We start from the raw sequence: 27,310 nt of genomic DNA, 5'->3' as shown, positions 1-27,310 counted from the left end.
CAGACTGAAGGCAGCGAAAGAGGCAGAAAAAGCCCAAGAGGCTGCCCACAGGAGAGCTATGGAGGCAAAGGAAAAAGAACTGGAGGCAAGGGAAAAAGAACTGGAGGCAAGGGAAAAAGAGAGGAAGCATGCACAGGAGATGGAGAAGGCAAAGGCTCAGCAGAATATACCAGATAACTCTAATAATCCTTACCCAACAATCCACAAATGGGAGCGACTATGTCCATAGTATAATGAATCCAGTGATATTGCTGAATATTTTCGCACCTTTGAGAGACTGTGCACACTCCATAAAATTCCTGAAGCTCAAAAGATAACCACATTGGTCACAAAATTGCCTGGAAGGGCTCTGGACGTATTCAATAAGATGCCTATTGATGAGGCTTCTAACTATAATAAATTAAAGGATTTGGTTTTAAAGCAATTTCAAGTTACACCTGAAACTTAGAGAGTAAAATTTAGAGCCCTTAAGAGAGGACCTGGACTAAGTAATGTGGCTTATATAAACCAGATGAAGGATCTGTTAGATAAATGGGTCAAAGGAAGGGGTGTAACTAGCTTTGAAGGAATGTGTGATTTGATGACTCAGGAGCAATTCCTGAATATGTCCAAGGAGGATACAAAACAGTGTTTATGGGATAAGAAAATGGACTCAGCAGAAAGTCTTGCTTCTTATGCTGATCAATACGAGCAGTCCCAGACCGCCAGAGAGGCAGGGCAAACCGGAACAAAACGGGTGGAGGGAGGAGAGAGAAACAACCCTGGTCACAGTTGGAGTGGATACCAGAAGGGACAACCTCAGACCACACCCTACTACCGGGGGCAGCCCAAGGCTGCAGCTACACCCCAAGGAACACTCCAGACACCTTATCATCCTGCCACACCATTCTCCAGCAACCCACCTTGCCCCAGTGATCTGTCAACTGGACGATGTTTTAAATGTAACGAGCCGGGACATGTAAAGGCCAAGAACCCCAACAGATTACAGTTCCTTGCACCGGAATCACACCAGAGGTCCTCAGGCCCAGATACCTCCCAGACACCCTCGGAACGGAGGGAAACTGTGAATGTGGGTGGGAAGAAGTTCACCGCGTGGAGGGACACAGGAGCACAAGTGTCGGCTATCCATGCTTCCTTAGTGGACCCCAATTTAATCGACCCAGAGGTCCAAGTGACGATTCAACCCTTCAAGTCAAACTCTTTTGACTTGCCTACAGCCAAGTTGCCGGTCCAGTACAAGGGCTGGGTCAGGAACATGGACTTTTGCAGTCTATGATGGTTATCCCATCCCCATGCTGTTGGGGGAAGACTTGGCCAATCATGTGAAGCTAGCCAAGAGGGTGGGAATGGTCACCCGCAGCCAGGCTAAACAAGCTGTCACACCTAGCTCTATTTCGGAAACTTCTACCAGGACCTGGTCAGAGGTGATGGAACCAGACCCCATGCCAACGTCCGCAAAAGCAGTAGTGGATCCAGTCCCAGAGACCCAGACAGAGCCAGCCCCCGAACTGAAACTGGCGAAGCAACCAGCACCAGAACCATTGCCAGCACTGAGTCCAGCGCTTGCAACCCCAACACCAGAGGGCCCACCGAACCTGCACCAGGAGCAGCCGATAACCCTACGCAAGAGGCTCAGCCGGAGCCTGAATCCCAACATAGTGCACCAGCGGAGAGCGGTTCACAGTCAACAGAACCAGCCCCATCACCTGCATCGCTTCCAGAGGGACCAAGCTTAGGTCCACAATCCAATGAGGAACTGATGTCTCCAGCATCAAGGGAACAGTTCCAAATGGAACAGGAAGCAGATGAAAGCCTCCAGAGAGCTTGGACGGCGGCATGGAGCAACCCACCGCCTCTCAGCTTTTCTAATCGATCCAGGTTTGTTGTATAAAGAGGACTTTTATACAAGGAAACTCTTTCTGGTAGACACCAGGAAGACTGGCATCCTCAGAGACAGTTGGTAGTTCCAACTAAGTACCGGGTAAAGCTATTAAGCTTAGCCCATGATCATCCTAGTGGCCATGCTGGGGTGAACAGAACCAAAGATGATTTGGGAAAGTCATTCCAGTGGGAGGGAATGGGCAAGGATGTTTCTACCTATGTCCGGTCTTGTGAGGTGTGCCAGAGAGTGGGAAAACCACAAGACCAGGTCAAAGCCCCTCTCCAGCCACTCCCCATCATTGAAGTTCCATTTCAGCAAGTAGCTGTGGGTATTCTAGGTCCTTTTCCAAAAAAGACACCCAGAGGAAAGCAGTACATACTGACTTTCATGAATTTTGCCACCCGATGGCCGGAAGCAGTAGCTGTAAGCAACACCAGGGCTAAAAGTGTGTGCCAGGCACTAGCAGACATTTTTGCCAGGGTAGGTTGGCCCTCTGACATCCTCACAGATGCAGGAACTAATTTCCTGGCAGGAACTATGGAAGCTCATGGGGTGAATCACTTGGTTACCACTCCTTACCACCATCAAACAAATGGCCTGGTGGAGAAGTTTAATGGAACTTTGGGGGCCATGATATGTAAATTTGTAAATGAGCATTTCAATGATTGGGACCTAGTGCTGCAGCAGTTGCTTTTTGCCTACAGAGCTGTACCACATCCCAGTTTAGGGTTTTCACCATTTGAACTTGTATATGGCCGCAAGGTTAAGGGGCCATTACAGTTGGTGAAGCAACAATGGGAGGGGTTTACACCTTCTCCAGGAACTAACATTCTGGACGTTGTAACCAACCTACAAAACACCCTCTGAACCTCTTTAGCCCTTGCTAAAGAAAACCTAAAGGATGCTCAAAAAGAGCAAAAAGCCTGATATGATAAACATGCCAGAGAGCATTCCTTCAGAGTAGGGGACCAGGTCATGGTCTTAAAGGCACTCCAGGCCCATAAAAAGGAAGCGTCATGGGAAGGGCCATTCACGGTCCAAGAGTGCCTGGGAGCTGTTAATTATCTCATAGCATTTCCCACCTCCAACCAAAAGCCTAAGGTATACCATATTAATTCTCTAAAGCCCTTTTATTCCAGAGAATTAAAGGTTTGTCAGTTTACAGCCCAGGGAGGAGATGACGCTGAGTGGCCTGAAGGTGTCTACTACGAAGGGAAAAGTGCTGGTCGCGTGGATGAGGTGTTTCTCTCCATGACCCTTGGGCGTATGCAGCGACAGCAGATCAAGGAGCTGTGCACTAGCTACGCACCGACATTCTCAGCCACCCCAGGACTGACTGAACGGGCATACCACTCCATTGACACAGGTAATGCTCATCCAATTAAAGCCCAACCTTACCGGGTGTCTCCTGAAGCTAAAACTGCTACAGAATGAGAGATCCAGGGTATGCTACAGATGGGTGTAATCCGCCTCTATGGCAGTGCATGGGCCTCCCCAGTGGTTCTAGTTCCCAAACCAGATGGGGAGATATTTTTTTGCGTGGACTACCGTAAGCTAAATGCTGTAACTCGCCCGAACAACTATCCAATGCCATGCACAGATGAACTATTGGAGAAACTGGGACAGGCCCAGTTCATCTCTACCTTGGATTTAACCATGGAGTACTGGCACATACCGCTCGATGAATCTGCCAAGGAAAGGTCAGCCTTCTCTACACATGTCAGGCTGTATGAATTTAATGTGCTCTCTTTCGGGCTACGGAATGCACCCGCCACCTTCCAAAGACTTGTAGATGGTCTCCTAGCAGGATTAGGAGAATATGCAGTCGCCTACCTTGATGATGTGGCCATATTTTCGGATTCCTGGGCAGAACGCCTGGAACATCTACAAAAAGTCTTTGAGCGCATAAGGGAGGCAGGACTAACTGTTAAGGCTAAGAAGTGTCAAATAGGCCTCAACAGAGTGACTTACCTTGGACACCAGGTGGGTCAAGGAACTATCAACCCCCTACAGGCCAAAGTGGATGCTATCCAAAAGTGGCCTGTCCCAAAGTCAAAGAAACAGGTCCAATCGTTCTTTGGCTTGGCCGGATATTACAGGTGATTTGCACCGCAATACAGCCAAATCGCTGCCCCACTGACAGACCTAACCAAAAAGAAACAGCCAAATGCCATTCAGTGGACTGCAGAGTGTCAGAAGGCCTTTAACCAGCTTAAAGTGACACTCATGTCTGACCCTGTGCTAAGGGCCCCAGACTTTGACAAACCGTTCCTAGTAACCACAGATGCATCTGAGCGTGGTGTGGGAGCAGTTTTAATGCAGGAAGGACCGGATCAAGAATTCCACCCTGTGGTGTTTCTCAGCAAGAAGCTGTCTGAGAGGGAAAGCAGCTGGTCAGTCAGTGAAAAAGAATGTTACGCCATTGTCTACGCTCTGGAAAAGCTACGCCCATATGTTTGGGGACGGCGTTTCCACCTGCAAACCGACCATGCTGCGCTACAGTGGCTTCATACTGCCACGGGAAACAACACAGAAAACTTATTCCGTGGAGTTTAGCTCTCCAAGATTTTGATTTCGACATACAACACATCGCAGGAGCTTCTAACAAAGTGGCTGATGTACTCTCCCGTGAAAGTTTCCCAGAATCAACTGGTTAAAATCGTCCTTGAGATGTGAAAAATATTGTTAGTCTTTATATACTTGGTAGTATATTTAGAGGTGCATGTGTCTTATTAACTCTGTTTTTATCTAGAGCTCCAGGAAGAAATCACAGCCAGCGTTTCTCCCTATCTGTGATTTGGGGGGGGCGTGTCATAAACATAAAGGGAAGGGTAAACACCTTTAAATCCCTCCTGGCCAGAGGAAAAACCCTTTCACCTGTAAAGGGTTAAGAAGCTAAGGTAACCTCGCTGGCACCTGACCAAAATGACCAATGAGGAGACAAGATACTTTCAAAGCTGGAGGGGGGGGGGGAAACAAAGACCTCTCTGTCTGTGTGATGCTTCTGCTGGGACCAGAGCAGGAACGCAGGTCAGAATGCCTGTAAAGAGTTAGTAAGCAATCTAGTTAGATATGCGTTAGATTCTGTTTTGTTTAAATGGCTGATAAAATAAGTTGTGCTGAATGGAATGTATATTCCTGTTTTTGTGTCTTTTTGTAACTTAAGGTTTTGCCTAGAGGGATTCTCTGTGTTTTGAATCTGATTACCCTGTAAGGTATTTACCATCTTGATTTTACAGAGGTGATTCTTTTACTTTTTCTTTGATTAAAATTCTTCTTTTAAGAACCTGATTGCTTTTCATTGTTCTTAAGATCCAAGGGTTTGGGTCTGTGTTCACCTATGCAAATTGCTGAGGATTTTTATCAAGCCTTCCCCAGGAAAGGGGGTGTAGTGCTTGGGGGGATTTTGGAGGGGTAGACGTTTCCAAGTGGGCACTTCCCCTGTTGTTATTGTTAGACACTTTGGTGGTGGCAGCATTTAACCTAAGCTGGTAAGAATAAGCTAGTAAGAATAAGCTTAGGGGGTCTTTCATGCAGGTCCCCACATCTGTACCCAAGAGCTCGGAGTGGGGAAGGAACCTTGACAGCATGTCACTCACAACAGAGAGCTGGTGCAAGAGAACCGTTCTGATCTGAGACATCAGAGCCTGGATGGATATGACTGGGAAATGAATGACACGGTGTCTCATGGCCACAGGCTTCTGAACCCGGTACTCTGATTGAGACAGGCTTCTGTGGAGGTCGGTATCTAAGGCCTTGTCTACACTGGCAAGTTTCTGCGCAGTAAAGCAGCTTTCTGCATTGTAACTCCTGAGGTGTACACCCTGCCAAGCCACTTAGTGCGCAGAAACTGCACAGCTGCAGCACTGTAAAAAAAAAAAAAAAAAAAAATCACCCCAACGAAAGGCATACAGCTTTCTCCACTGGGGCTACAGCACCGCAGCGCTACGATTGGCCTCCAGGAGGTGTCCCACAACTCCTGTTCTCGCCTCTCTGGTCATTGGTTTGAACTCTACTGCCCTGCCCTTGGGTGACCAACTGTGAGTGCCACCCCTTAAATTCCTTGGGAATTTTAAAAGTCCCCTTCCTGTTTGCTCAGTGATGTATGCAGTGGTCTCAGCATATCTTTCCACATGGCCAGGCCTGCTCCACGCACCAGGCGATCCCCTGCTTGGAGCAATGCCGAGCTACTGGACCTCATCGGCATTTGGGGAGAGGAGGCTGTCCAGTCCCAGCTGCGCTCCAGCTGTAGGAATTATGATACCTATGGACAGATTTCACATTGCATGACAGAAAAGGGCCATGACCGGGACACACTGCAGTGCAGGGTCAACATGAAGGAGCTGTGGAACACCAACCATGAGGCGTGGGAGGCAAACTGCCGCTCTGGTGCTGCACCCACGAACTGCCAGTTCTACAAAGAGCTGGACGTGATACTCGGTGGTGAACCCACCTCCACTGCGAAGGCCACTGTGGATACTTCGGTGGCTTGTGTGCCAGTTGAGAGTGGACTGAGCCAGGAGGAGGAAATCTTGGATGAGGATGTGGAAGGGGAGGGGGACCCAGAGGCAAAGGATGACTTGGAGGTCAGAGATGCATGCAGCCGGGAGCTCTTCTCTACCCTGGAAGAGGCTAGCCAGTCACAGCTGTTGGAGCTTGGAGAAGTGCAAACAGGAGAGGAGGCCCCTGGTAAGTGGCTTTGATTTTGGGAAACATTTTGGGAATCAGTGAAGCGAGTTGTTTGGGGCAGGAGGATTGAAGAAAGCAAGCTTGTGTCTGTATGATGTTCGTACCACCACATGCCTAGTCTGAGCAGCGGAATGGGGTGTTGATTGACTCCCTCATTTCACGGGAATCTGCCTCAGAGATCTCCACGAAACTCTCATGGAGATACTGGGCAATCCACTGCCGCAGGTTCTTTGGCAATCCACTGCCGCAGGTTCTTTGGCAGAGCTGCTTTGTTTCTTGCCCCATTAAGGGTAACTTTCCCACACTGCTCTGCCATCATGAGGGGAGAGACCATTGCTGCACACAGGCGAGCTGCATAAGGGCCAGGGCGGAAGCCTCAATCTTGGAGAAGACCCTCCCTTGATTCCCTGCTCACCCTCAGCAAAAAGATATCTTCCATAATGAACACAGCTTGTGGAAAATGTGGGGACAGTAATGATTATAAAGCCCCCCTTACAGTGCTGGCTCTCCAGAAGAGTCACGTGCCCAGCGTATGGAAAAGTCCTGGAACACTGATTTCCCCTGCCCCTGCAGTTACTCACCATTTTGGGGGTCTTGTGGCTCATGTATGCTTGCCTGGGGTCAGCCAGTTAGTGATAGGTATATGAACAGTGGCTGTGTTTTAAATCACTGAATCAGCGGGTCTGTGTGTTGCAAACAATACTGCTTCTGTCAAATGTTGCATTTTGGCTTCACAGAGATGACCTTGGGAGCCCAGCCTCCCTCTTCGTTATCGCCAGCTGAACGGCTGCACAGAATTAGAAAGCGCCCAGGAAGAACTAAAGAGGACTTCCTGCGTGATGTCATGATGCACTCCGTAGCTGAAAAACAAGAACTGAAGGAGTGGCAGGACAGCGAGAAGAGGGACCGAAAGGAGAATGCGGCGCGCCAGAACGAAGCCACGGAGCGGTTCTTAAAAGTTATGGAGCGTCAAGCGGACACGCTCCAGGCACTGCTAGCACTGCAAACCGAGCAGCTCCGCGCCCGCCCTCCCCTGCAGCCGCTGTCGCTAAACTCTTTCCCATTCGCCCCACACACACCGCCAACACACTCTTATAAATCTCCTGTTTCCAGTCTGTACCCGCTGCATTCCACTCCTCCCCCGTCACAGTCCAGCCCTGCGGACTCCCAGTACCCACTGCACTCAATGCCCCTCCCTCTGCAGTTTAGCCCTGCACTGTACTCCACAGGAGAAGGTTGTATATGATACCTGGACATACACAAATCTTTAACCGTCCTGGGACCCCACCTCCTCTCGGGACCCTCCCTTCCCTCATCCCCCTGAGTGGTGATGTGTTATTTTGTTTGTCTCTCTCCTCCGGTTGTTGTTTTTTAATAAAATTGTTTTGGTTTGAAAACAATCTTTATTCCATTACTTGAAAGCAAACAGAGCCCTGCAAAGCAATAGGCAATTTTCTTAAACCTTCATAGTGCATCGTCTGCACCAATCACAATCCCCTCCTAGCATTACAAGCACTGCATTCCTGAGCATAGCAACAGATATTAGCGGCTTTTAGCTTCAGATTGCTGCCTCAAGGCATCCCTGATCCTTATGGCCCTGCGCTGCTCCCCTCTAATAGCCCTGGTCTCTGGCTGCTCATATCCAGCCTCCTAGTGCTGAGCCCCAGCAGTCCAGCCCTGAGTGAAGCTTTCCCGCTTCCCTTCACAAATGTTATGAAGCGTACAGCATGCGGCTATAAGCATAGGAATATTGTCATCAGCCAGGTCCAGCCTCCCATATAGGCAGTGCCAGCGGGCCTTTAAACATCCAAAAGCACACTCAACAGTGATTCTGCACTTGCTCAGCCTGTTGTTGAACCGCTCCTTGCTGCTGTCAAGGTGCCCCATGAATGGCTTCATAAGCCACGGCATTAAGGGGTAGACAGCATCTCCCAGGATCAAAATGGGCATTTCGCCTTCCCTTACAGTGATCTTCTGGTCCGGGAAGGAAGTCCCTGCTTGCAGCTTCCTGCACAGGCCAGTGTTCCAACAGACGTGTACGTCATGCACCTTTCTGGACCAGCCTGCATTAATGTCTATGAAACACCTACAATGATCCACAAGCGCCTGGAGAACCATTGAGAAATACCCCTTGCAATTAATGTACTCAGTGGCTAGGTGGTCTGGTGCTAGAATTGGAATATGCATGCCATCTATTGACCCTCTGCAGTTAGGGGAGCCCATTTGTGCAAAGCCATCCACAATGTCACGCACATTGCCCAGAGTCACAGTCTTTCAGAGCAGGATGTGATTAATGGCCCTGCACACTTCCATCAACGCGAATCCAACGGTCAACTTTCCCACGCCGAACTGGTTAGCGACCGATCTGTAGCAGTCTGGAGTAGCTGGCTTCCAGAGTGCAGTCGCTACGCACTTCTCCAGTGACAGGGCAGCTCTCATTCTCGTGTCCTTGTGCCGCGCGGCTGGGGCGAGCTCATCACACAGTCCCATGAACGTGGCTTTCCTCATCTGAAAGTTTTGCAGCCACTGCTAGTCATCCCAGATGTGCATGACCATGTGATCCCACCACTCAGTGCTTGTTTCCTGAGCCCAAGAGCAGCGTTCCACTGTGGTCAGCACCTCCGTGAATGCCACAAGCAATCTTGTGTTGTAGCTACTACACGGGACGAGATCAATGTCGAATTGCTCTTGCCTTTGCCGTTTAAGGAATAACTCCACTGCCACTCACGACATGTTAAAGAGAGCGAGCAGCATATTGGTCAACAGTGCAGGATCCATCTTCCATGAAGCACAGCTTTTTAGATCCACGTTTGTGATGTAGGATCTCCAAAGAGAGTCTTGTGGTGTAGGTAAAAATAAGTGACCTGATTTTTTTGCCTTTTGCACCTAGGTAACTTCATGGATTTACCCTGGTGTGTGAGGGAGGAATCAGACTCAGAGTTGTATGCAAGATGCTGGCTCCTCAGATGGCACTGCCTGAAGCAGGCAGAACTTGTGCCTGTTTAGGAAATGTACATTCCATATTCCAGGCAGCATAAGAACAACTCCTCCCCTTGAGCGTCCCCAGCTATGTAGCCACGTGGCTACCATATATTAGGCTTATTTTTCAGATAAATGAAAAATCCAAATCCACAATCTCGCACCCAGACATGTGGGATCTGATTCTTCACTTGTTTAGAGCATTATAGATTGAGAATAACTTCAATGAAGTCAATAGGGTTCCACTTGTGCATAGAAAGTATACGTGAGAGTAGAATCAGGCCTTCTGTAAGGAACGTTTAGCGGTCAGAAATGACTGAAGGGATTACCCTGATTCATAAATGCCATTTTTTAAAATTCCCAGATTATTCATCAAAAAGGGCTTCAGAACACCAAAGGATCCCAATTACTTACACACAATGTGTGTGTATATGTGGGGGGGGGATATATCATTTAAAGGAGTGTGACATCTCTCTCAAAAAAAAATGAGAAACCTTTCCCTGTTGTATGTGCATGACACTGAACTGAAAGGTGTGTTGCATGTTGGTGGTCTAGCTGACAATCATGCCATGTGCTGTGTAATCCTTTGTTGCAAAGTGTTGCAGTACAGATTGGACAGGTATACTATATTACTGGGTTACGCGCATTTGGAGACTGAAAAAGGTATGGCGGGAGCTTTGCAGTGAGGAAATCCACCAGTCAGGCTATGCCTTTTCTGAGCTGTGAAGCTGCTATGGTGCATAGGAGAGGACCTCTCTCTTGTGCATTTGATCCGAGGAACGTGTGCACTAGTAAGTCCAGTGTGCCTTAAGTGTCATTTAAAATGGTGCATACAGTAAAGTGGCTCCCTCATGTGGATTCTATAAAATGTACCAGAGAATGGATCATTCGAGTACATGTTAGGAGCTCTATTGTTGAGAAGGGTACTATACACCTTACTCTATTTGAGTTTATTGTAAAGTTGTGCAGGACTCTCCTGAAGACCTTCCAAAGTGTGCAAAAAATGGGCTCCTTCCTGTGGACTTCCTACTGTGGGTGGGAGAAGAGCACTCCATAGTCCAAACCCTAGTACACAGATGATCTGTGGTGCTGCCTTTTTGCAGTCACTCCTGCTGCTTCGGGGCTGCCAAAATCCACACACACGCTGCACCCCCCAAATACACACACATCCTTGTCCTCCTTAGCCTATGCATTATCTATTGTGTATTCCTCCCACTCAATGTAGAAAGTCTGAAATACGATTGTAAGCTGTGCATTCCAGGGGCCTGGCTTTTCTGCTTGTTCTGCCAAGTGTCTACCACACTTTTGACACTATAAAAGTCATTAGTTAATTATCTCTATTCTGGTAGTGCCCAGAGGCCCCAATCAGGAAGCAGGGCACCATTGTGCTAGGCCCTGTACACATCATAATGAAAAGATGGTCTTTGCCCAACAAAGCCTACAATCCAAGTTAACTGAATAGGATGACAGAAAATCTTTTAATACCATGTATAGTGCTAAAAAAGAAAACCCTTCAACCATGTGGGATCAGTACTTTGAAATTTGCAAAAAAATCTGTATCCGTATCAGTATTTGACAGCAAATGTTGCATCCAATATTGATGTACATTAGGCCCAACTAATAAACATGCCTGGAGTTGCACAGTGCAGCATTAACAATACAGTTACTCAAGTATAATGCCTCCCCCCCCGCCCCCCAGGGGAAAGGTGGGACACATCTTTGCATGTTTCAGTCTCCTATTTCAGGTTGGAGGGTGTTTTCTTGACTGAAAGTCTGCAATCTAAAAAACTAAACCAGAGATTTATAAGGCTCATATAGAGGATGGTACATCTACTGATACAGGACACATTTTTTGTGTTGAAAATACTCCTGCCACTACCAGTTCCCACATTTCAAAATATGGAGTTAATCACACAACATGGATAACTAGCACATCTACAATAACACCAGACTGTAGTTATGGGAATGTGGACCCTTTTAGCTTAAGATACTTTGTAAGAGTATAAGAAACTAACTTCTAGAGCAGAAGTGAAGAGATAATTATATTTCATTTTGTTATTCGGCTTTCAGATGCAGAGATCAAATTCTGCTCTGTGGTAAGTAGGTACAACTCCCATTGTAACTGGCTGAATCTGGTCCCCGAACGCTCTCTTCAAAAAGAAAGATGAATGGGAACAAACTGTTCTTTGACTCATGTAAAATACCTCCTCAGTATTTCATTATTTCAGTTTATTACCAAGCTGTTAAATAACTGCTCATGTTGTCAGAAGATTCTCACAGTGCATTTATGACCTTTTCATAATTTGCCATTTAATTAATTTCATTAATTTAATAAATTTACAGAATTTGGTTACATGTTACCGGAGAAACTATTTCGCTGTCCAGAAAAAGAGCTGTCAGCATTTCCTTTCAAAGATCTCTTTTCAAAGTTCAACACTTTAAATGCTTTAAAAATTGGAGTTTTAGAAATGAATAAAAATGTAATTTTATCTGTGTAGGCATACCATAATATGAGTGCCTGAGTTGACATCAGGTCTATGAATTATAAGATATACATGATTGCAAATGATTGGCAGGGCAAGTAAAAATGGTCAGTTAACTAAACAAGATATTCACATAGATACAACACAATTGTGAGTTACATCAAGGGGTAGTATAATGCTCAAAGGGGTTCTGCTGGTATGGTAAGCAACGAGTGAAGCTTGAGTGGTTTGTGATGTCATGAAGTCCTATAATTTATATCCACAAGACAGGTGGTGCAGTGTAAGCTTCTGCATTCTCTCACAACCCTGACCAGAAAGGGAGGACTCTAGTAATGAAAGGGTACATGAAGGAAGGATCACAGACTGCAATCACAGAAATTTGATCATGCTCACCTAATCCTAACAGATGTGCTCTAGGCAAATCTAGAAGAAGGCCAAAAAACACTCAACCCCCACCCCCCCAAAACAAAAAAACACAAAACACAGCCCTACACAAACCAAAACCCAGGGTGGAAAATTCTTTCCCCATTCCAGATTTGGCTATCTGGTGCTTGTGAGCACAGAGCATCCATAGGTAAACAACTTGCAGGCATAAGTGAATTATTTCCATCCTCGGAGAGATCCCAGAGTGTGATGCTGGGCAACTGTTCATCCTCCTTGAGGGCCCTCATGTGGGATCTTGCATATCTTGTCACTCACGTCTATTCAATGTCAGACCATATGGGGAAACAGACTTTAGGAGGAAGTGACATCAGCGTACCGATCTCTTTTTTCACCAAACTTAATTTTTAATTTTATTTCCCAGTGCCTGGCTCAGCAAGAGACCTGAATGAATATGAACTAGCTGAGAATCAAACTTGAAAAGACCAGACCAACATTTACTGAACCTTTAAAAGGAATTGGCTCAGGTGGTGTCTGTACCGTTATTGAAAGTGTCCAGCATGCTTGAATTTTGCCTAAATGGTTTGCAATCTAAGATTCCTGTTCGATACGTCACTACTCCTAGATTTTCAGGTAGTGATGGTAGTCCATGGTGCATTTCATCTTCTACAACTGACCAAAAGTTTGTGTGACCTCTCCAGTTATCTATGCCTTTGTCACCTTTAGACAGACTACTGTTGTGAACTCTAGTTAGAGCTATTTTTGATGGTCACTCAAAATTGTCATCTGGTCCAGAATGTACCTGCCCACTTCCAGAGATGAGCGGGTCATTATAAGCACATAATACCAGTGCTCAAATCTCTGAATTGGCTCCCTGTTCTCTTTAAAAGCCCTTAATAGTCTCCAAACTAATAGACATAGCCAACGGTAGTACTTGAGGGTGGTTGGAATTCTCTAGCTAATGATTTCTGTGGTTGAACTCTCAGGCCTGGTAGCAGGTCTTCTCATTAGAGAGCCCCCGTTTGGGGAATGTGTTGCCTTTGGCCAGAATTTGAATTTGTCAGGCTTGATGTCAGGCTTATTTATTTCCTTTAGCATTTGGTTTTTTTTTTTTTTAAACTTTAGAGTTAGTTGTTTATCTCAGCGAATGGTTATTCTGTGAATGTTTGCTAGAAACAGTCAAGAAAGTGGTATTTTTAGTTTTAATGTTATAATTTATTATGGGTAGCATATATACATTTTATCTTTTTTAATATGTTTTTTCTAATTAGAGCGCTCAGCAGCTATGGCAGTAAGTGCTAGAGAAATCAATAAATAATTGTCCGTTTCCCCCTCTCCCCCACATATCCTAGTAAGTTGGATTCTACCAGTACCTCCAGAGACAAAAGTCCAAATGGCGAGTATCATATGGGTTTAAAAACGACCAAACAAAACAAAGTAAACTTTCACATTTAACCTATACTTGGGATGGGGTGAGGGGAGAGATCAGAAGCGTCCACATGTTTTCTTGTTGCTTAGTTGAAACAGGTCTTTACCCAAGTCTTTGTGATTCCATTTTTCGTGTTTAAACACTTCAATAAGATTCACTACAACAGCCTCTTCTCCAAGCTAAACGGACTGTGGAAATTTAACTCCCACAACGATCTTTTGATGAGCTTAGTAGCTCTTCTCTGAAACATCTCCAGAAAGTATATATTATGGAATTAAATATTTACCCAAAATTGGGTGCAGCAGTCTTAGGCTTAAATTGCCGCAAGGGAGATTTAGGTTAGATATTAGGAAAAACCTCCTAATTGTAAGGTTAGTGGGACCCCCTCACCATGGAATTATACAATGGCATAACTTTGCTTGTTTTGTTTATGATACTCCTTCAGATGCACCCTTCGATTAGCTTCTTTGCTGCAAATGAATGAGGCATTTCCATATTCATACTACCGATAACTTGAATCCTTATGTTTTTCACTGATATAATGTGGGTGCAAACCTGGCTTGAAAACCATACTCAGAGAGCAGTTATCAACAGTTCACAATCTAACTGGAAGGGCATATCGAGTGGTTCTATTCAATATCTTCATCAATGATTTGGATAATGGCCTTGAGAATACACTTGTAAAGTTTGTAGATGATACCAACCTGGAAGTTGCAAGCACTTTGGGGGACAGGATTAGAATTCAAAACGATCCTGACAATCTGGAGAAATGGTCTGAATTAAACAGGATCAAATTCAATAAGGACAAATGCAAAGTACTACACTTAGGAAGGACTACTCAATTGCATAAATACAAAATGGGAAATGACTGCCTAGAAAGGAGCACTGTAGAAAAAGGATCTGGGGGTTATAGTGGATCACAAACTAAATATGAGTCAACAATGTAATACTGTTGCAACAACAACAACAAAAAGCAAACATCATTCTGGAATGTACTAGCAGGAATGTTGTAGCAAAATATGGGAAGTAACTCTTCCACTCCTCTCAGCACTGATGAGGCCTCAACTGGAGTACTGTGTCGAGTTCTGGGCACCAGAAAGATCTGGACAAATTGGAGAAAATCCAGAGGAGAGCAACAAAAATGATTAAAGGTCTAGAAAACATGACCTATGAGGAAAGATTGAAAAAATTGAGTTTGTTTAGTCTGGAGAAGAGAAGACTGGGGGGGGGGGGGGACGACGACCATCTATGATCACAGTTCAATGTACAGACTGGTTGGCAGGTAAATTTCCTGCCTGCTTTAAGACACGGTCCACATGCCTCTTTTTCCTTGGAGTATGACTCGTTAACAAACTAAACTGTAAGATAACAAAAGTCCATTCCAAGTCTTCTCTTCAGGCTTCGCTGCATGCAGGGGCCTACTTCAGTGTTGTTCAGTCCACACCTCTGGTCCTCTCTGTCTCAGACCCAACACTTCCTTATCACTTCAGCCCACTTCCTTACCAGTTCCTCTTTTTATATTCTTTTCCTATTCCTTTCACTGTCTATATATCTATATATAATAGTGTGACTTCCATTTTGAAGGATCTAAAAGCACTTTACAAAATGAAATATAAATTATGTTCTTGTCACAAGGTGATACTAGCCCTTTCAGAAGCTGACCCCAATTAGATTTATGAGAGGGCATCTGGGTCCTAGAGGAATGAGACTGGGAGAAGAGAGACCAGGAGACTGAGAGGAGCCAGAGACAGGAAGCAGCAGGTGAGAGCTGGCAAGAGTGGCTTGGGAGAGAGCTACAGGAGACCTAGCAGAAAGAGCTGAGTCCTGAGGAGAGCTGGAACAGAACTGCTGGTGAGAACTGACCAAAGCTGGGACCCCGATTGTGGGGTGGTCTTTGGAGTGGAACACCGCAGGGAGACGTGGGGTGAAGACCTGAGAGGAGGAGGCCCATAACAAGGGGTTAGTCCTAGTGAGGGGTTCCTTGAACAGTGGTAGGACTCAGAGGTAGAGAAGCCTCAGTAGTGGAACACTGTGGGAAGATCTATTGCAGGAGACCCGACTTGATTTTGCTATGTGCTCTGAAGACTAACAGATTCAGGCTCTGTCTGATCAATTGCAAGACACAGTTTGAGTGTCAGAGGCCCTTCAGAGAGAACATCCTGCCAGTAGCATCTTCCTCTTTAAACCAGGGGACTGTCAGTTCAAGCACCTCAGCTAGCAAGGTACTGCATGAAGAGAGAAGGATCTCAAACCACAGGGATTTATAGAGTCAGACTTCTACTGCTTTATGAAACTAGCTGAACCCGGCTCACCATGCCAGTCCCTCTCTCCAGCACTCCCATCCAGTCACCAGCCGTGGGTCCTCAGCCCTCATATTTATGTACACTAAATTACAAAAAGGAAATTCAGACACACAAAACCGTTAGCTCAGTTGTCTCAAGTGCAATTTCCCACAAAAACACAAACACTAAAAGGAAGGAAGTTGTAAGTTAAGGTAACAACTGCATTCACTACTGAAACCAGTCTTCAGTTATTAGCCCATCACTATCATGATGGTGCTGGTACCCAGCAATAAAACCAAGTAATACCCACTATAACATACTCACTTTCTGTACAACAGTACTATGGTGCACACATCAAGGAACTGAACTTAACCCACACGGTAATGCACCACTTTCTAGTACTACCTCATTAAGTAATGTAATCACCATGCCAGTTCCCAGGACAAATTATTATCTGAGAATGACAAACTTGGCATCTGCACAAACCAAATGGAGAAAAAATACAAAGCTGCCGATCACATACGCAGAGTAACTTATCAAAAACATAATAAACTTCTATTTACCCTATGACTTTTGAAAAAGTCCGATCAACTGTGTAATATGCAGCACCAAGCCAAACCATCCCCTAATACTGGTGAAATGTACACATACACATTGTTTCAGATATCTATTTATAATGTCATACAACAAAACACATTTAGAGGTCTGAGGTAAGTTTGGGCAATGCAATGTGATTTTTCAGTACTTGGAGTGCATTGTTGGCGATAGTATGGTTGAATTTAAGGGTTTTAATTCTCTACTATGTCCGGGCTGTACTCAGATGTAACGGTGAGTGGTTGCTGCAGCAAGCCATTTGTGGTTCCCTGGACCTTGGTGAGCCACTATCAGCAGAAGCTAGTGCAGCAAGGGCCCTACAGTGATTTCTGTGACTAGCAACCCTTACACCAGCAGAGGATCAGGCATAGAGGAGCTTGGCTCCACTACGCCCCAACTCCATACCCAACGTGTCCTCTCCTCCCCAGGTTTAAGTTCATTTTGTGCTGCATTCTTGGTGTACCAAAGAATCTACTCAAATTGTGTTAGAGGGCATACGTGTTTTGAAACCAGGGAGTTACACTGCTGTTAAGGTGGTATAACGCAACGGAGAATCAGGCCCCCGATGTTGGTGTCTTCAGTAACTTAGACTTTCCAGAAGCAGATGATCTTCAAACCATGGGCTTGATTCTCCTCTCACCCTCACTGTTTTTACATCAGTATAACTGCATTTCTTTCCATAGAGTTATTCCTGATTGTCACAAGTGTAGGTGTAACACCGACAGACCCCAGTCGTCAGCGGGTGGGATTGAACCTGGGGCCTCTGGAGCTTAGTGCATGAGCCTCTACTGCATGAGCTAAAGCCAACCGGCTGTTAGTTAAGGCTGTAGAGCAAACTCATTTTATCTCTCTCATTTTATCAGTGCCACTAGATGGGACAGAACACCACACCCAGGAGGTGTGCAGGTTACATAGGCAAGATCAGAATCAGGCCCCAGGTCATCTTCCAGCTTTTTTCACTTCAGTGTAGGGCCCCACAAAAGTTAGGCCCCACTTCGGTATGGCCCTTCTTTCAAGCTTGGCTCACCCTCTGAGCTGGAACTGAAACCCAACTTCCTTTGCCTCAGATCCATTTCCAGTTGCCCCACAAACCATTTTTCCTGTCTTCAGCCAACTACCCATTCCAGAACTTCCACTCCTCAAAGTCTAGCTATACAGGAATGCTCTGCAGGGAGTACCCAGCAACTCCTGAGGTCATCTCCAGAATATCCCAGTGGTTTACGGACCAGCTATAGCATATGCACATCACAAAACCCACCACTGTACTGGCATTGATTCCCCCACCCCCATACCTTGTTGGTAGTCTTAGAAACAAAACCAAGGATTGAAGGGGCATAAAGAATGAATTGCAAGAGGTGCTCCCTCTAGAACACAGCTGAACCAGGTCAGCAGGGGAAAGTGAGGAAGTTCACATTATTATATTGTGTACACTGTACTGTACTATTATGTGGCTAAACACAAGATTAGTGCTCCAGGCTGTCAATCTAAAAGGATAAACTTAAAAAAAAGAACATCAGTATGGTTATGGTTTCCCTGAAGAGAATCAGGAAATACGAGTTTGATCCTATAAGGAGCTGGGTGCCCTTAACTCCCATTGATGCCAGCAGTGTACATTCTGTGGGGGAGGAGACAATTCAGCATTTTGTAGGAGACACTCTGCACATTGCAGAATTGGGCCCTATAAAAGCATCACCCCAAAAATTAACATCAGTAGATCTTCCTCAGACTAACTACAGAAATAAAATAAGGCGTCCTTCACTAACCCAATGGGATTTTCTACCTCCAAAAAAGAATGTCTACATGAAATTTGTATCCTCACCCTGATTTGTATAATAGGCAGGAAACGTAACAGACTTTATGTGATCTTTCAAATCCACTTAAAGCATGGAAGTGGTAGATAACAGTTGTGTAGAATGGTGAAAACATTTTTCAAACTACTGTAAAAAGAAAACTCAGGTGGCTTTGAAAACTCATTACTCCTAACTAAGGTAGGCACAACATTAGAAATAAAACTGACCGAATGTAATGTAAACATTGTTAATATGACCTAATATTTTATCATTTCAAAAAATGTAGGTCAAATAACAGATCTATGCATAGCCTATGTGAGAATGGGGCCCCAGGTATGTGTTTTAAATGTACATAAGATGCTTTGATAGGAATACTGTCAACACAAATTTGATCTGAAATTTAAATATTACAAAAATAAAATTTGTGCAATGCCTAGGGCCAAAACAAATGTTTTAATGCATTGATTGTTTTTACTGGAAACAATTCTTATTATACAAATCATTCCATTGCACTGTTTGCAACCCTAACTTTACAGCATTCAGAACCTAAAAGGGAAACTGATTATAAACCAATGTGAAATTGATATAATTCATTTTCCAAGTTGAGAGCACTGTAAAAATAAATAAACACAATAAGTAGTGAAAAGTAAATTGGGGTCTAAAATTCAAAGGTGTAGTTAGTAACCTAAGGAGAGATCTGTTTTTTTTCCAGTATATCATTTTAAAGTTTGGTGTCCCTTTAATTCCAGTGTTTGTCAACAGCTAGTTCTGTAAAAACATTGAAAGTTTTATTACTTCCGCTTTTTTATTCAAAGCACATCTCTGTTTTGCTTTTAGAAATATTTGTAAAGAAAAGAATAAGCACTGAAAATTCCAGTGAAGGGTTTATTTTCCACAACTTTACACTGCTGTGTAAAAAGTGTAATTGTGTAGTTTACATACATGCCATGTAAATTACTATGGAAACCAGATGTAGCTTATAAGGTGCCTTGTAAGTCATTTCTACTGAGCAATAAAGCCTTTTTTTTTTTTTTTAGCTAAACTTTGAGAGACTTACTGCTGTTTTCTATCAGCAGATAGAACAGATGGCTGGCACATGCATGCTTTACTAAATGAAGTGGGATCTCTATAGTATTACTCTTTGATCCCTGGTGGCATGTCTACAACACCAAGATGCAAAATACCACAGCAGAATAGAATCTAAATATTAAAGGTTTGGAGCTGTGCTTTTGATACAAAACCCCTCTTTTTAAAAATCATGCCCACAGTATGTAAACATATTCACATTTCACATTGAAATTGTGGTACAGAGGTCAGAAAACAAGGTATTTCCTCTGTTTGCTGACATGAAACCACAGTGAAGGTACTACTGTAAATCCCAAGAGTCCAAAGTTTTGCAACCACATTTATCATAACTTCCAAAACAGTCATAATTGCATTAGAAAAAAATGTGACCTGTACACCTTAGGTCATTTTAGAAATAATAAAAATTGCTGCTGTAATTGCTATGTACAAATGAGGTGTCTATGTATGTTCAGAGATTCCTCTGAAATACTATTTGAACTGAAATCCACCATCTTTTGTTTTTCCTTTATTTTATCAGTGGTTTTGTAATATTTAAATGTGTTTCTCCCATTATGCCAATAATAGTATATAAAAAGGAGTCTATTCACCTTCCTGAGGGAGGGAGGAAGCACCTAAATCTTTTAACATAGTCACATGTTTTCTTATTCCTTCATTCTGAGCCAGATTCTGATCTCAGTCACACAAGTATAAATATAAAGTAATTCCAATGAAGTGGGTTCAGTTATTTTTGGATTTACCCCCATGTCGATGAGATCAGAATCAGCCTCTCTGAGTTGTAATTTTATCTCCTTTCCTAACCCTCCTTTTGCAAAACAGAAGGTATGTTGAAAAACATCATAGAGTGACATGCTCCCCAACTCGCCATACAGACTGGACACTGCTGCTGCAACATTCACAGTTACTGGTAACTGTTGGAGCAAAAAAACCCAACTTGTTTTTGATCTTGACTCTTCTTCTGCCCACTGAATTAATCAGACACTTATTTTGTTTTTATGATCCACTACTTACCGCCCATTCACTGACAAAGCCTTTGCTTTATGTTGATTCTGATCCTGCAAACACTCACATCTATGCTTAATTTTACTACCAAAGCAGTCCCGCTGAAATCAGGGGGACTACACCCATTAGTAGAGTTAAGCATATGCATACGTGTTTGAAGGTTTGGAGCCTATATCCCCCTCATATATTGCTAAATACTGCTGAAGTGCTATTACCAACTGCATGCTCTAGGACTTTCCTCAAGTGGGCAAACTAAAACATGTTGCAGCATAAATTAGCACACTCGGGACTATTTTTCTCCAAATTAGGAAGGCTCTGCACACACATCCCCCAACATCGAGAAGAGAATAGACCCACAAGTCACTTATACCTTGTTTTGCAAAAATCTGCGGGACATAAAAATGAAGCAACACCAGTGACTTCTAGTGGTTACACAGATGTATGCAATGTATAATATTATCCAGTGGGAACTTTTTTTTTTTTAAACACAGAACATCTGTACAACATTCTGAAGTACAATTTTTCTGCACATAAAACTACAGCTGTTATGAAGTTTACACAGCATAGGTAATACTGGGTGGAATTTTAATAAATAAGGTCCCTATCCTTCGATGGACTGAGCAGCTTAGTACCTGTGGCTCCTCTTGACCTCACTGGGTATTGAGGGTACTCACAACCTTCAAGTATCAGACTCTTAATTTAGTTCTCCCTCCCACAAAATTTGCCATAATTTTTGAAGTCCCTTATTTCCAATGAGTTGCTCAAGAATTAAAAGAAACAAACATTTTTCATTTATTAATGAAAATAACTTTAACAGTTCCTACATAAAAGAGATTTTTTTTCCCATATAGAAATAACAGAAATGTCCAACTGCAAAGATCACAATATTATAACTAGGGCATTTACATTTAGTATCTTTGTTCATCACTTCTAAACCAATTTACACAATTTATTGTGTAAACCAATAACCAATTTATTGTTCATTTCAATAAGTAATTAAGGTCTGACGGGAAGCTGACCTACCCAGCCATGCAGGACTATGAGGGGTTTCCAGACTCCAGGGCAGATTCTCCACTGCCCTGCACCTTGTGTCATCATTACAGCTGTGCAAAGTAGACATAAAACACTTCCATTCTAATGCGTTAGTGTTTTACACCCACATTGCATAGGTGTAAATTGGAATGCAAGCTGCATGGTAGCAGAGAATTGGCTCAAACAGTTGAAGCTCCTGGGACATAGGAGCTGCACAATAGTGTATGTATGGTTTCTAAGATCTGCTAGATCTGCAGGGGGACTAGCACATATTAGAAACCATGCATATGGTACTGTGTAGTTCATATGTCCCAGGAACTCTGGAACTCCCCAAGACCTCCTGCATAGCTCTGAGGCAAAACCATCTGGGTATAAGGACCACGAGAAGTCCAAAGACACATCATGGAATACATGTAGCTGCAGTTCTGGCAAGTAGAGGACCATGATGTGCTAATGAACAGCTATTAGATAAGAGGCAGTCTACTATTTATGGTTAATATATTTTTCTGAATAGCAAGAGTACTGGTATTTTTTTCTTGTCAGTGTTATCAAAAAGCTAAGGAAATTCTCAGACAAAAACTAAGGCTGAGTAAAGGTTTCAAACACAAAGTACTTACGTGGAGTGTGCAAGGGACATTTGTAAAAGCACTTACATTTAAAATAAAAAGAAAACATTTGAAAATGTGAATTTAAAGTAACAACTTTTTTCAAATGTTGGAAAAATGGAGTTCTGTTACCACAAACAACTTTAATTTTGTCCTTTTAGCATTGCCATTAAGTTAAATTAGGTGCATGTACATGTTATTTCAAAATTATTATTCTTATTTATTTGTTTTACCATAGCGCCTAAGAACCCTAGTCATGGACCAGGACCCCAGTGTGCTAGACGCAATACAGTGCTAATTAATATCGGTGCTTTGATTATGGACCGTCAAGATCTAGGGCAATCTTATTCTGGCTCCAACCCCTTTACACCAGGTAAAAACAGTATATAGAGATTGTCAAAAAGCCCTGGTTCCCACCAGGGGAAGATATCCTTAGCACAGAAACTGTGGAAGACAGACGTAAGGCTGGCCTCCAAGAACCTACTGGGACAGGAAGGGCATGTTGGGGATGGGCCACAACACACACTACTGTGGAGATTCCAGGGAGCACTGCAGAACCAGAGGGCAATCCAGAGAGGCTGCCAGAACTTAGACACGCTCCCCAGGCAGTTATACCAGGGGCCTCGCCAGCCCCTGGAACAGCCCAGGATTGGGAAGACATGAAGCTGGCTTAAAGTCATCATAGTCACTTCTGTCTGGCCTATGAGTTAGAACTCCTCACCTAATCTGCACTGATACATCATGTTTAAATATCCACAGCACTTGAAACAAACAGCTCAGATATACATACTCTGTATGCACAGGATGGAGGTGGATAGGGGCAGTTAGTTGTAAGTGGTTACTAAACAGGATTATATGTTTTCCACCAAATGAATAGCCTATGTTATTTTTAGCATTTATTTGACTCATGACTGAAAGCTAACACTTCTTTAGAAACAGGAGTGAGGCAGAGTTAAGGTTTTTTATAGTACTTTAGCTCCATATATTATTTTTTCCAATCATTTTTGTTTTACCTTACCTTAAAAATTCCAGAATTAAGGTTTGTGTTTTTAAAACATCAACATTTTTCTCCTTAAATAATTGCTATGTCTTATGCTTAACTAAATCCTTCCATTCATCTTAATTTTTTTACCTGAAGTATGTAATAATCAACTATGCCAATCGGTTTCTGTAGAAATTAAACTCCTTCTATAGTTCTGATCTGATTTTGACATGGGAGATATTCAAATAGCATTTCTGTGTAGATGTACAGCCATTGAAAGTGTAGATTAATTATTTTTTTAATTTTAAAATATTTAAGCATGTCAAAGCAGTTTTAACTAATATGATTTCAGTAATAAATTAAAGAGGAAGAGGAATGATTTATTGAGCAGCTTTGTCACAGTTCAAATGGGATTTGATCCTGCAAGGTGGTGAATACTCTGACCCCAATCCAGTAGAGATGTTAAACACATGCTTAACTTTAAGCACGTGAGCAGTGCCATGCATTTCAAATGTTACAATCACAGCTTCCAACAAACTGGTCACTGGGTTGCAGAAGAGGGGACTTAGAGCAGAAAAGAAAAAAAGAGGAGAGGGAAAAGGACTTGGGTTCTCTCTAATGTTTCAGTCCCACTACCCAGTAAGACATTTGTCCCCCATGGACATCAGTACAATCATGTGTGTCCTAGGACATGTTAACTACAGCTAGTTACTTAAATAGCACTCTGTGGTATAACTTTTGTTTTCTATATAACTATAGATACAAACAGAACTCCTGTGACCTCAGTCCCCATACAAGTGACTTTGCTTCTCTGTGTCTCAGTCCTCCTCTGCAAAATGGGGATGAAAGCACTTCCCTACCTCACAGGAGTGTTGTGACGATGAATATATTAAAGAGCACAAAGCATTCAGATACTATGGTAATGGGGCAATATAAGTACCTAACATAGATAGAAGGGTATGACAGCTGCTGTAAGAGATTTCCTGAATCATAAATGATCATTTTGCAAAAAAATGTTTCTAACCAATTGAAAACTCGCATAGTTATAAAGTTGACCAAACTATAACCAAAATATTCACTGAATATTTTGAAAAGTACATGATTTTTTACTGAGTATTCTCTTGTATAAAATGCATAGACTGCTTTTTTTTTTTAAAAAAGTTGTTTTATTTAGAATTCTTTTCTGTTAAGCTGAATATGTTTCCGTATCCATGATAACCTTAGATCAACATGATGCAGTGTTATGCAAATTTTACATATTTATCAGTCTTTCAAACTGTGAATGAAAGTATGTCATACCTTCTTATCTTTTCAGTAAAAAAAATGTGATAGAGAATTGTGGGCTCAATAGATTGCAACATTGCATAGTTTTGCCATTATACTTTGTAGAAATAGATCTAGGCAACACAGCTCCCATTTTAACACAACTATGCATATTGAAACAGCGTGTGTGTGTTTAATAAATGAGTCATAGTGGAGCTCCATATGCTAAAACCTTATGCTTTTTAAAAAAATAAAATAACAAAATTGTATCCACATTATGGACTGTTGGGCTGTAAAATTTCATTTAAGGCTAGCTAATGTCTTCCTCATGAGCTTGTGTTGTCTAACCATGCTCATCTTGTTGGTTCTTTTATCCTTAGTTTATCAGCAAAGAAAGCATACCCTCCTTCTTAAAATCCCATTTTAAAATTTACTTCTTCCAAGAATTTTCCTTATGATAATTTCCACATCAATAATGTGTCCACAGCCCTTCCATGTTACCCCATGTTTTATGTTGTCTGAATTAAATTATAAACTCTTTGGGTTAGGGACAGTGTTTCATTCTGACTTTTTTTTTTTTAACACGATACATTTTCCATGCTAGATAAATAATTCCTATAACAGGTGATTCTAAATCAAGGGTTCATTCTTTACTGTCTTTTTGGCACATATCAGAAATAGTTTGCTAAAATATTCTAAAAACTAAATATTTGCCTCTGCTGAACATATTTCAAGAGGGTTTTTTTTTCTTCTTCCAAGCTCAGTCTGTACCTACCCTTCCTGTTGCTTGCCAGGTAAAATTCATAGAGTGGATATTGACTGGAATAGCTGGCATCCTCTGCTGGGCTTTTCTGAAATCATGAGTGAATGGGGCCATTTTCCCCTCTGAAACAATCAGAATATCCTCTTCAAAGCCTGTAAAACAAAAATATACAGACTAGAAAAAGAGGGAAATGAAGCAGGATTCTCATGTATGATGAAAACCATTTACTGTAGAGAATGTTTATTCTCGCTATCACCTACTTCTTGGGAAGACTAACCACTGGGATAAACTTTCCCTTATCCTGGGATAAACTTTCCCTTTCAATACTGTTTGAACCACCTAAAGTTTCCACTGGCACTTCGGTGTTCACGGATAAACCACAGAGCTCAAGTGCATCTTTCTGGAGGGCGACGCCTTGCAGCAGGAGCCCCACTAGTACAGGTTAACAAACTGCTTGGAGAAGTTTCAGAGTAGCAGCCGTGTCAGTCTGTATCCGCAAAAAGAAAAGGAGTACTTGTGGCACCTTAGAGACTAACCCATTTATTTGAGCATGAGCTTTCCTGAGCTACGGCTCACTCACTGAAGCCTCTAAGCAGGGCGATTTCACGGGGCTGGAAAACACGTTGCTGAAGCACCTCCAGGGAGCCACTGACTGGAGCAAAGAGCCGGTGCTCATGCGAGGGGCGTAGAGCCCCAACTTACCTATCAGGACTCTGGCTTGATGAGCATCAATCCACATGTAGAGAGTGTCCTCTTGCCGCTGCGCTGCCCGCGCCGGCGGAGCCCAGAGGCTCAGGATGCTGCAGAGCCCGAGCGCCGAGCAGAGGGCGCTCGGACCGGCCATGCTGCCGCTGCCGCTGCCGCTCCGAAAGGCGCCGGGCGCTCCCTCGCGCTGCCGTGCCCTGGCCCTCGCCCTGGCCCGCGCGCACACGCCGCGGCTCTCCGCGCCGACTGGCTCCGGCAGCGCCGGGCGGGCTGCCTGGCTGGCCGCGGGGGGTGGGCTCGCCCGCTGGCAGCCGCGAGCGGGGCTGGGAGTCGGGCTGAGCGCGGCTGCGGGGGGACGTGCCTGGGGCAAGGCACCGGCACCCAGCGCTGCCGCGGAGCCCCGCTAGGAGGCGCCGGGAGCAGGGAAGCGAGGCCGGGCTGGCCGCGCGGCTCCGCCAGAGGGGGCCGGAGGAGCCCGCCGGGTCCCGCCCTTGCTCGCCCTCGCTTCCCGGTGCTCGGCAGGGAGGCGAGGGGAGACGTGGGGAAGGAGCTGGGTGCCGGCGTGGAGCGGGTGTGGGAGGCGCAGGTGGGGGAGGATCTGGGGATGGAGGCGCAGGTGGGAGAAACTGGGGAGGGGGGGTCCAGGGAGACTTAGGTGGGGGATCAGTGGCAGGTAGATACCTGGGTGGGGTGAGTAGAGGGGCTAATGGAGGGGTGGGTGTATTGAGTGCTGGGCCTGGGGTGAGCACAGGGGGTGATGGAGCAGGAGGGGTGTGTGGGGGACAGTGGGTGGGGGTGAGCACAGGGGGTGATGGAGCAGGAGGGGTGTGTGGGGGACAGTGGGTGGGGCTGAGCACAGGGGGTGATGGAGCAGGAGGGGTGTGTGTGTATTGAGGACACAGGCTGGGGGTGAGTACCGGGGGGATAATGGAGCAGGAGGGGTGTGTGAGACACGGGGCAGGGTGAGCACAGGGGGTAACAGAACAGGATGGGGTGTATTGAAGACTGGGGGCAAGGGTGAGTACAGGGGGTAATGGAGCAGGTGGAGAGTGAGTGGACACAGGGCGGGTGAGTACAGGGAATAATGGAGCAGGGTGGAGTGTTCAGGGGACATGGTGGGGATGAGTACAGGGAGTAATGGAGTGGGTGGGGTGTGGAGGGGACACAGGGTGGGGATGAGTACAGGGGGTAATGGAGCAGGCGCATAGGGGCTGGAACACCTGTACAAGATTTAGAGTTTGGTTGAATGGCTCTCAGCACCCACACTATACAAATTGTTCCAGCACCCCTGAGCAGGTGTGTTGGAAACACGGCTTAATGATCTCTGTAGAGCGAGGTGTGTGGTGGAGGGAGTTGCCCTTTCTTA

At 44.3% G+C, this 27,310-nt stretch overlaps 1 protein-coding gene across 1 annotated transcript in view; it reads right to left on the bottom strand.

The window, feature by feature from the left end:
* WIF1 (WNT inhibitory factor 1) overlaps positions 1-26,312 on the bottom strand; it is a 54,520-nt gene extending 28,208 nt beyond the window's left edge. Inside the window, exons 1-2 of the mRNA XM_084617471.1 lie at positions 25,942-26,312; positions 25,252-25,391 (exon numbers count right to left, since the gene is read on the bottom strand). Coding sequence (XP_084473597.1) covers positions 25,252-25,391; positions 25,942-26,083 — 282 coding nt within the window. The 5' untranslated portion in view covers positions 26,084-26,312. The remainder of the gene's footprint in view (positions 1-25,251; positions 25,392-25,941) is intronic.
* Positions 26,313-27,310: the final 998 nt, after the last annotated feature.

This window comes from Lepidochelys olivacea, assembly GCF_965140295.1.
Source record: "Lepidochelys olivacea isolate rLepOli2 genome assembly, chromosome: 1".
NCBI classification, from domain to species: domain Eukaryota; kingdom Metazoa; phylum Chordata; order Testudines; family Cheloniidae; genus Lepidochelys; species Lepidochelys olivacea.
Note: the sequence above shows the minus strand (reverse complement) of the source record. Positions and strands in the feature narration are given on the sequence as shown.